The sequence below is a fragment of the Chroicocephalus ridibundus genome, chromosome 6, assembly GCF_963924245.1.
Source record: "Chroicocephalus ridibundus chromosome 6, bChrRid1.1, whole genome shotgun sequence".
Lineage (NCBI taxonomy): Eukaryota > Metazoa > Chordata > Aves > Charadriiformes > Laridae > Chroicocephalus > Chroicocephalus ridibundus.
The window spans coordinates 18,816,614-18,827,575 of NC_086289.1; the positions used below are offsets into that span (position 1 = coordinate 18,816,614).

At 40.3% G+C, this 10,962-nt stretch overlaps 1 protein-coding gene across 2 annotated transcripts in view; it reads left to right on the forward strand.

Annotated features, from left to right (window-relative positions):
* The window catches only part of PLCE1 (phospholipase C epsilon 1), a 139,583-nt gene extending 129,016 nt beyond the window's left edge, over positions 1 to 10,567 (forward strand). For both annotated transcript variants that reach the window (XM_063337769.1, XM_063337770.1), the window contains 6 exons: positions 512 to 640; positions 1,394 to 1,603; positions 3,392 to 3,553; positions 3,714 to 3,932; positions 4,715 to 4,927; positions 6,026 to 10,567. In XM_063337769.1, coding sequence (XP_063193839.1) covers positions 512 to 640; positions 1,394 to 1,603; positions 3,392 to 3,553; positions 3,714 to 3,932; positions 4,715 to 4,894 — 900 coding nt within the window. In that variant the 3' untranslated portion in view covers positions 4,895 to 4,927; positions 6,026 to 10,567. The remainder of the gene's footprint in view (positions 1 to 511; positions 641 to 1,393; positions 1,604 to 3,391; positions 3,554 to 3,713; positions 3,933 to 4,714; positions 4,928 to 6,025) is intronic.
* Positions 10,568 to 10,962: the final 395 nt, after the last annotated feature.

Here is a 10,962-nt window from a genome sequence, read left to right on the forward strand (position 1 = left end):
ATCATTTTGCTGATTCCTGAAGTGTTAGATAAAACCTGCCAAGCTCCTGTGTGTGCAGCAGATGTGTTGCAGACGTTACCCTCCTGTGAATACATGCCAAACGTATCTCGGCGAATTACTGGGGCAGAAAGGAAGAACATAAATGGTTTGGAGGGTAAAATGAAGCTATAGATTTTCATCCAGTAATTCGTACGCTGAATCCAAATAGTCTGAGCTCAGCTAGAATGGATAACGAGCAATGGAGGGTCTACCCTTTGTCCAGTGGCAATTCATGGACTCTCACTGGAAGACTTTCTTCTTTCTATTCATCTTCAGATTGGGGTGGGGTCTTTTGGGGGGTTGGTTTGTTGGGGTTTTTTTAATGCCTTGATGTGTAGTGTAAGAGCCACGTATTAGCTGGATCCCTTTGCTCTGTCAAGGTGTACGCACAGTACAGTTTCTTTAAAGCAACCTAAAAATAACATGCCTGTGTAAAAACCATTCATTAACCTGTTGAATGTTGTCTAAACAGTTGTTTAGCACGGGGGAAAGGAAAGCTGCTGTGACTTACAAAGTGACAATTCATGGAATTCCAGGCCCGGAGCCTTTCACTGTTTTTACTGTAAGCGGGGGGACCACGGCTGCACAGCTTCTCCAGCAGGTAGGTGCTCACTGAATTGCAGACTCTAATCGCAAGAATCCACACTAACGCCATTCCGGACGTTCAGCTCCCTGCATTTCTCACGTGCAGGGTCACTGTAGCTCATTCATCACAGCAAGGAGCTGCTTTAGAAACGTATTACTCTGGAATTAATTACATTCCAAACACAGAATATCATCAGTCAGATTTTCCCATCTTGGCTTCAGAGAATGGGTTTATAATCTTAGAACGTGTTCCCTATTCGTATTTCAATATTCGGGCATATGCAGATGAGAAAAAGAATCTTTCTGACGGACGGAGGCAGTGGGCTGTCCTTGCAGCCATGGCAAACATTTCTGTGCAATTCTTTGAATTTGAGCACCATAGGAATACAGAGTAAAAGTTAGAGGGCTAAGTTCATGAGCAGAAAAACCAGTTAACTCAACGGGGATTGTTATTCTAGCAGTGGGAAAAGACTGTACTGTCCTGGGATTATGAATAAATTGTCTGGCCAGCCAAACAGGACAGAAATAAGCTTAAATAGTACTGCCTTGTCTGGAATAGTTGAACTGCTTGGCTAGGCTAAAGAGAACAGTACATTACCCTGGAGTAAAATATCTGAATAATAAATAGCACATCAGAAATCTTGCCGGCGCTGTCAGAATACTTACTGATTCTTAAAGCTTCCTTATTCATTCTCATTTATAACTACTGATTATGCAGTGTTTATATTTAGCATTCTAATTGCTGTGTGTTTATTGTGGTCTGTCTTAGCTCTTGGCTACCACAAAAGGCACCGAGTCATGTGCTGCAGACTATTTTCTGATGGAAGAGAAAAGTTTTATATCTAAAGAAAAGAGCGAATGCAGAAAACCACCATTCCAGAGAGTGATTGGTCCTGACGAGGGGCTTGTGCAGCTTTTGAACAGTTGGTTCCCAGAAGAAGGATACGTTGGAAGGATTATCTTTAAAACTCGAGAGGAAGTAAGTCTGGTCTAGATAAATTGTTATTTACAAAGGTAGCTAAAAATAGCTGTTAGGCCCAGGAAACAAAAGGCTGCAGTGTTTGTTTCACGACTTGGTGAGCAATGTCAATGCTGTGCACATCGTTTAGAAACAAACATAACCCTGGAGTGAGCACAACCAGACGTTACACACCTGTGTGAGACTAACCTGACTTCACTCGGCTCTGGGATCAGCTGGGGGGGGTTAGTCACCATCGCTTACTCAGCACTTCAGCGCCACTAGCTTACTGGTTTGAGTGATAGTTATAATTTAACCTACATCTAGATTTTGACGTGGTGGGAAATGAACATACAGGAAGAAGGATAATAGTTAACACCAAAAGATCATAGATAACAGAACTCCAGACTACAGTTATCAATCAGATTAGATGTCAGCTATTAGAAAGGATTTTAATATTAAAGAAGTCTAAAAACCTCAGAGGATGATTAAATTACCAATGATAGCCTAAAATAATAAAATAGGTGATTTCTTTTAATTTAAAGGAGGAAGATGGAGCAATTACTTCAGTTTAAACTATGAGCACAACAGCTTGAAAACACGCTAGTGGCCAGGCCTGGGAGGGAGAAACAAAAAAGCAGGAGAAAGACACTTTATGATCTTATTTTCAGAGGCACTTCCTTTGCTCAGTTCAGCACATGATGACGCTTGCTTAGTCTGAACATAGTAATATCTGCACACATACGTTTATATACGCAGGTTTTACATACACAAATGACAGAGATCCTTTAAAATGAAAAAAAAATATTTTTAACTGTTTATTTTCATACAACTTCAGTTAAGCTTCAGCTTCAGATAAAGCTTCAGTTTGACGAATTACCATTGTATTACACAAATCCCTGTTTTGTTTTCCTCTATTGCTAATAGTGGGAGCAAAAATCACTAGGTAGAAATTTGTTTGTGGAAACAGTAGCCTGCTTCATTCAGTTGCCTGACTGCAACACTGATTTTGTCACGGTACGCGACCACAAATGTTTCTGCCAAACCCCATTCCTTCAGAAAACATAGGTTAAAATCTTAGATGTGAAAGCTGTGCTGTAGTTTTGTCCGCTGATGCTGGTACCTCAAAGCGTTAGCTGTAAATTTGAGCCTTGCTGCAGATAGTGGCCTCAGATCTTGGAGCTGGAAACGAAGCTGCAAATTTGCATGGAAAAACAAGGAGCGGGTCCTCTTACAGCTTACGAATTCAAGCTGTGCTACAGGGGTTGGAGAGAAATGCATTATTGGGGAGGAATTCTGTCTAAAATCTGCAGTCATCACAGAGCCTGCAAAAGGCGAGAGAAGCAGCCTGCCTTCCTCTTGCTCCACAGGAAAGTACTCGCTCAGGCTTCTTGCTCTCTAAATTCTTTTGGCTTGAGTGCAGGGACAAGGAGAAAAAAGGACACTTTCCACCATCGCCCATCTGAATGCCACCACTACGTGACTAAACATAATTTTGCACACATAAGGAAATAAAGTGATCATTCTTGCGTCATGTGGTACTCTGCATATGTCTCCGTTCCTTGCCTACTACAAAAGGTATTTTAGACGCTGATTTTAGAAACACTGGTATTTAGAAACACAGGTATTTATATAGAAACACAAGCAATGGTGGGCTATCAAAACTCTTGTATCGAAGACTTGCATTTAATGAAATGGAGCTGGGGCAACAGCAGTCTCCAGTTTTCACGTGATAAAAACCTTTTGTGACCACCAGCTATTAGTTACCTCTCTGAAGTAAATGAATTTGGCTCTTCTTTTTTTCTATAGAATTTAAATGAGAGAAACATCTTTCAGGAAGCAAAGGAAGATGTTGCCATCAGCTCTGAGGATGACAGCTTCTTCGTTCAGGTACACGATGTCTCCCCAGAGCAACCACGCACCGTCATCAAAGCTCCACGCTTTAGCACGGCGCAGGATGTCATCCAGCAGGTGAGCAGCACGTGTCCCTGCAGCAGCTCTGGAACACGCAGGGGGGAGGCTGGTCTCGCACGGGATGAGGAGGGGTTTGCTCTTGGCACTAGCTGGGGAGTCAATCGGTTTAGTAACCTGGAGCTGAGGGAACACCTTCTTTTCTTCTGCTTTTAAACAGACTCTTTGCAAAGCCAAATACTCCTACAGCATTTTGAGCAATCCGAATCCAAGTGATTACGTGCTCTTGGAAGAGGTGACAAAAGAGCCAGCAAACAAGAAGTCCTCAACATCTAAACCATCTCAGAGGATTCTCTCTGATCAAGAGTGTGTGTTTCAGGCCCAAAGCAAGTGGAAGGGAGCAGGAAAATTTATCCTTAAACTCAAAGAACAGGTTCAGGTAAAAAATTAAGTATGTTGCAGCAGGTTTTGTAGATGGTGTATGATCAGCTTAATGGGAACCTACTTTGGAGGGGAGGGAGACACGACTGGCAGGAGGATGGGCAGGGAGAAGAGACCACAGCAAAAAGCAGAGTCCTCTTTTCTCCACACCTCGCTTACGTTTTTTTCTTTGCTAAACCACATCGGTTACATCCAGCAGCATGATTCCTTCCCAGCCTGTGAATCCCCCAACAACCTTTATCTCCTGCTACCAGCTTTCTGTTTTTCAAAATCTTCCGGCTGTGCACGCCATGCTCCCCGTCATAGTGAAGCAGGACTATTCAAATGGGCAGAACTTAAAAACTACAGGAATAAAGTCCCCTTTATTCCTGCCCAGTGAAAAAGTTGTTCTGTTGCTTTATCTCGGGCTTCGGGAAGGGCAGGAATGAAGTACGTGCCTGCTGGGAGAAGGAGCTGTGTTCTCCCTTCCAGCAGATGCCACCAATCCACAGCAGCTGTTGCTTTAAAGTAACTGTGTCATAAGCATGGATTTTTTTTTTTTATATACGTTTATACCATTTTTGCTAAACATATCTTTGACAATGCATAATTTTCAATTAATTTATTAAGAACAATCAGAAGAATGTGTTTGGCTATGGAAGCACAGCCGCACTGAATTTCAAAAGGGAGGCCTGCTTAGAAATACGTTGTGTTTTCGTATCAATTCCGTAGTTCACAGCTCACAAACAGCCTGTTCAACCACTTCTATGACCTCATCTTTTTTTTTTTTTTTTTTTACAGGCAGCACGAGATGACAAAAGAAAAGGCATTTCCTTTACCAGCGAACTCAAGAAGTTAACCAAGTCAAGCAAGCAGTACCGGGGATTCATCTCGCCACCGCTGCAGGTCTTGCCAGACAGTCCGCACAGCAAGGACGATCGGGCTGCGTGCAGTTTGACTTTCAGCGACATTATGGAATAACAACCACCACTGCCTACAGCACCGTCTGTTCAGGTATGAGATACTCATTCAGATTTAATACACGATTTGCAGAGTATTTCTTTCAACGCTGCAGTTGGTTAAACCGTAGTGAGGTACGCGGGGCTGACAAAGAGCCACAAGAGCCATATAGGTTGGTGTGCGCGGGCACAACAACATCAGTGAGGTCTCATTATTCATTATGGCATTTGCTACAGCAAATCAAGGTGCTGTGAAGGCTGGAGTTTCGCCCGCTTTCTCTGCCCATTTAAAAAACAAATCCAAAATGCTGCCTCCTGGTTGATTTTATGGTATGCGTTTTAATCAACTAACTGTGCTTAATTAACAATGTCCCGTTACCCTTTTGCTCTGGTCCAAAGTAAATGGAGGTATCCTGTAGAGCATTTGTTAGTTTTTATTACATGCATATAACAAAATCATCAGGATTGACGATCTCCTTTATAGCTAAAACAAGTTTATAGTGTTAATTTCTCTCTGTGGAAATTTTGCCAGAAATGTTGAAACATTTTTACTATTGTTTCTGTATCTCTTCAATTTCTTCCATCTTGCTTGACTTAAAACAACAAATGAAATGCACAACATAAGACCGTCCCGTTTACATAAAGGCTGCACATGTAACTTGTCCAGCGCTGTACACTAACCAGAGATTTGCAGAGTGCTCCCACAGCACAGAGACATCATCCGAGAAGTTACAGCTCACTCTAGATGAATAAACCCTTTTTCATAGAATCACAGAATGGTTCGGGTTGGAAGGAACCTTAAAGATCATCTAGTTCCAGCCCCATCTCACATACAGCCAATTTAAGATGGCGTTTTCCTTTCCACATACACCTAATTATGAAAGCATTATTTGACATGCGGTGTCATACTACTGCTAAATCATTAAAGTAACGGAATTCAAATATTTTCATTTGCAAAATACTTCAAATAAGAAGGGACAAATCTGATGCGTTATTTCTAGGCTACTGTAAAAGCCCTAAATCATCACAACAATCTGAATTCAAGAAAAGCAAAGTAAATTATGGAAAGATCCCAGTCACATTCCCTCTTCTTCTGCATTTGTTCTTTCATTTTTTTGAAAACTGGAATTGACACGGTTGAATCCTCCTGCAGTGCCTTTGAAAGAACCTGCTGCAGTCTGAACTGGTCAGCAACTGTGTGCTAGAGATGCTGAGTCCAGGCAACGCCGCCGGATTAACATCCAGAATCTGGGAATCCTAAGTGGGAAGTTGTAGATCGGCAAGATGCCGGTCAGCCATCGGAAGATTCCCCTCTTCCCGTATCTTCACATCTGCAGATTCTCGGTAGGCGGATGAAGAAGTTTTCTTGGACGGTATGTTGTAAACAAACATTTGTCGTTGCCCTCCCCTTTTTAAACAAAAGTTAATTTTAGCTACTTGCCTCTAGGGAAACTGAAGGCAGAGAACCAGAGCGTTCTTTTATGTGTATTATATTAAAATAATGCACTTTTACCTGAAGATTTCTGTTAAACACTGTGTTAAGTGATTGTAAAGAGATTTTAAATATACTGTAACTTCCTTCGCATGTCTGTTTAACTTTGGTGAATATACACAAACCGCTCAAATTATTTATGTTTTATCTACTTTAACAAAGTAATGTACCATAGCTAAATACACCTAACTGGTAGTGATACTTTGACAAGGAACAACATTTTCTTCTTATTAATTCTAGTTTTCCAGGCTTGTGTTTAAAGAAAGAATATTTATTATCATGTTCCAAAGTACATGCCATTGTATAATATATTTATCGTACACTACTTTTGAGAAAATGCAGAATTTTTACCTCTCCCTGGGTTTAGAGGAAAAATTGTTTGAACTTTTCTGGTTGTTTCTTTTCAGGACAAGATGTTTAATACCCAAAACTGACCAAACTCAAAACAATGCGTAGATAAATGTAATTAAGACTTCAAAACTTTGAATTCAAAATACATTTTTCCGTACAGTCAGGAAACGTCATTTTACTTGTCTGTTAAACCCAGAGAGTACAAAGAGCTCTTACACTATAACTCTTGACACTTTTGTTTACAGAGAAACACTGTTGTAAAGTTTTATGTTTGCTGAATTCATCTTTTGCTATTTAAGTTAGTCGTGGTTGTCTCCTTTTTTTCTCCGTGGGAGTTATTAATGTGCTTAGTTAAAACAATCCATACCAACTTAAGAAACAGTTGCTGAAATGGGTCACCCCTTTGCTTTCCCCCAAATGGATCTATCTGTGGTGAATAAATTGCCCAGCACACGTTTTGTCTCCCTAGAGCAATCCCTAAACAAAGCATTTCAGTTCCCCGCTGTGACTAAATCAAGAGCTCCATGAATGCAGGGAGTCGTTCCACACCAACTTGAGCGCTGGAGCTCCGAAGAGAGAGGCTGCGCCAGGCAAAGGCTAGCACAGCGGTGTCACTAAGGTGAGGCGTCCTCCCGATAGCGCACGAACGAGAGTGAACGAAGTTACGGGCAGTCCTCCTGTGACAACTACACCCACCCAATAATTGGAAAATGAAATAAAAGAAAGCCAAGTCATTAACTGGCACATAAACAAGCAGACAGAACCTGCATTCTGTCACCAGAAGCTCTGAAGTCTTTCACTGTACGCTCCAGAAAATTCCTATAAAGTAGCCGTTACCGAAGCAAAAAAGTGCCCTCTTGAGGTCATTTCCAGCTTTCATGGAAAAATAACAAGACACACAAAAGAGTCAAATTTCCCTGTGGTTTATCCCCCAGAGACCACGCAGTTCCCACTGCTTAGCTTCAATCCTGCTGCAGCAAACCAGCGGGTTGCGATTCAGCAATCGCAAGCCAATTAAAACCCCCTCCCACCCCCCAGCTCAGCCGCTTCCCCCCGTATTACCAACTCTCTGTGAATGAGGCACATCCCCATGGCGCAGGCATCGCACAAGACTGACGAGGAAAATGTCAGGCGTGACATCTTATGCGTAGTTTTATATGCATAGTTTGCTTTGGAATGCTTTGGAATTACTGGGACATCAACCTACTGCACAATTCAACTAATGCAACTTTTCTTCTTTTAATGTTAGTTTCATTCGCTCTTTTATTTTAACCCAGTAAGCAATTCACATCACTAAGAATTTTTTTTCTTTTGGTGTTTTTATGGCATTTTAGAAACAATACCTACTTCCCTATAGAGTTTGCCCATACCTGTTTGGCTTTCTTTTTTTTCTTCTTATATTCAGCAGCACTGAACATAAAATTCTTAGCAGTAGTATCCTGCTAGTAGTAGCTACTAAGATACCTGTAGTATCTTAGTAGTCTGGAAGACACGCTTGCTAATTCACTAGATTCAACGTAGAAAGTTCTTACATCCATGTTATCATCTACTAATGGTTTTCTGTCACATAGATTAAAAAAAAAACACCACACCAAAACAAAACACCAAACCTTGGGAAATCAAGGGACAACATGTCACATTGTGTAACGCAGGTGTAACACTAGCCTGACGTCTAGTGGTAACTCCAACACAGTAGTTTTGTACTATTTCTGCTAAGACAATATTTTTCTAGCTGTGGGAATAGGTTATTAATGTAACTATCATCTTCCTTTATCAATCCAAGTCTGAAGCTGCTTTTGCTGCTGTTCATCACAGTGAAAGAGAAGAGCAAAGTATTTGGCTTTCTGTTAAAAACCCCTCAACTTCATAGGCATGGAGACATCTGAAATTGTGTAAGACTAATTACTCCGTTCCATTATTTTCATTAATGTACATATATCACTTAATTTCAAGTTTAGATATTGGTAAACATCCGAGTAATCTTTTATTGGTGAAAAGTACATTTTGGGGTGACGCTGGAAAGGAATACAGTATCCTTCCCTTTGTGTTGGTTCCAAGTATCCTGATAATGAAAATAAAACACTAGTTGAAGCATTAGACAGGGTTTTTTTTGTTAACTTTTGTGAAAGCCCAGTTAAACAGATTCCGTGTGCTGAGTTATTACTCTAATAGGAAAGTTTATTCTGCTTAGCCACAGATTTTTTTTCTGTAGGAATACCTGTCCACACATTCCTATAACAAGACTGACAAAGTAACTTTGTCCCTTTTTGTGCTTTTGGCTGGGCATGGACATAAATTAGGAAAATACATTCATTTTTACATTACAAACTATTTACAGGAAGCAACTTGCAGGATAAAGTTTAAAAGAAAGGAATGTAAATAGTCAACACCTTCCAGAAACACGCAGTCTCTGAGGGGGAGCAGGCCTCACGCTGAACAGTTTACAGGTGGAAGTCTCACGCTCTGCTGCCTATTGGCAAAAATACAGAAGTATTTTATTCTACACTATTTTAAAACCACTGTCACCCTTCTGCCAATTTCTTACCGTTCCCTTGCGTAGCACGTGCTGCTTGCAGTCGTGTGGCTGCATGGGACAGAAGCTGGGCAGGCACCGAGCCTGGCCCCGCTGCGGTGCCTGCAGGGAGCGGGGCACGCCGGGAGGTACTGCCTACTGCCTGAGAGGTGTCCCGTTTCTGTCCTACTAATCCCAAGTTTGGCAGTTACAAGAATAAAAAAATACTACGTCGGTTTTAATTTTTAAGACCTAGTCACATTATTTTTTTTAAGACCTAGTCACATTATTTTTATTACTAGATGAAGTATCTCAATAGCCATCTTTAGAAGCCCTCTGCTGCTAGAAATCATGGGATTTCAAGAATTAAAGCCTTTAGCGTAGAAATACCTAAATATTTCATAAACACATTCTCTTACATTCATAATTTGTCTTTAAAAAGGAAGAACTTGCTGGTGGCTTTACATTTCAGAGAAAGGTTGAGTCTGCAGCTTCTGAAACTGAACTGTCTTGTTCTGCTCCAGCTCTCCGAATGCTTCAGCTACGATTTGGTTTTCAGTCGCTGGCTGTTACTATTCCACTATTAAACTCAGTTTACTTTTAGGGTAGTCCACTAAATGTAACAACGGTGGCATTTTTTCCTGTCTGTGATAAATATTTTGTAACTTCAATAGTGATAGACATTTGGCAGAGTTAGCACATTAAACACAAAAATAAATAGCAGTAAATAGATTTTGCTCCAATACGTGTCTAGACTATTTCAGAATTACTTAGTTGTACAGTTCTTTGCCTCTTAAAGCATATCAAAGTGTTCTGACAATGCAACATCACTATGTGCCAGTCTTTATATTGTTTGGAAACTATGTAAAATGTACAATTTTAAAAGCGACTTTTCCACCTGGACTATTTTCTCTCTGCTGACTTGAAGAATAAACTTGTATTTGTATATGTTGTAAAAAAAATAAATGGTTTAAGATGACTCTGCTTTTGCCTTCCTGAAGTGACGAAGTACTGGCAAACGGCCCCCTTGCAACTTTCACAACTTAAATCGCATCCGTATTTGCAACCACTTAACTAGAAAGAACTACCCAAGAGCTATGGGAATGAACCTCAACAGACAAACACGTGTGTTACCATCAGTATGATGTACGCAGTTTTGTAATCTACGTAGTAAAGTATGTATTTTCTAATCGGTTAATAGAGAGATGTCTGTTTCACAACTGTTTGCGAATTTATGTTTAACTACTTGAAATTTGGTGAATTTGTCTGATTAATACTAAAAACATGTATTAAAACAAAAATAAATTACTTATAAAACTGTAAATATCTGGATAAAGGACTAAATACCCTAGAGAAAAAGAAATGTTTTCTAATTATTGTAAGAAGGTTAAGCGACTTGAGCAAGAGACATCACAGACCAAACACTACAAAAGGTCTTAGCGGCCAGACACACTCCCCTGCGGAACGGAATTCGCATAACGCCAATACTCAACTTTGAAGGTATTTCATATATTTTACTTACTGTTTGCAGCTGAAAATGGATTCTAATACAACCAGACAATAAATAATATTTGGAGAATTAAGATTAAAAAAAGGAAAAAAGATTTACATTCTTACCCTGAATTTCTCCAGTATTCTCGACAGCGGTGGTTTACTGAAGACATCGTAGTAGAGCCTTCAATCATGATGGTAGTTCCGAAGTGGAATTTAGTAATCTCAATTGGCCAATACCAAG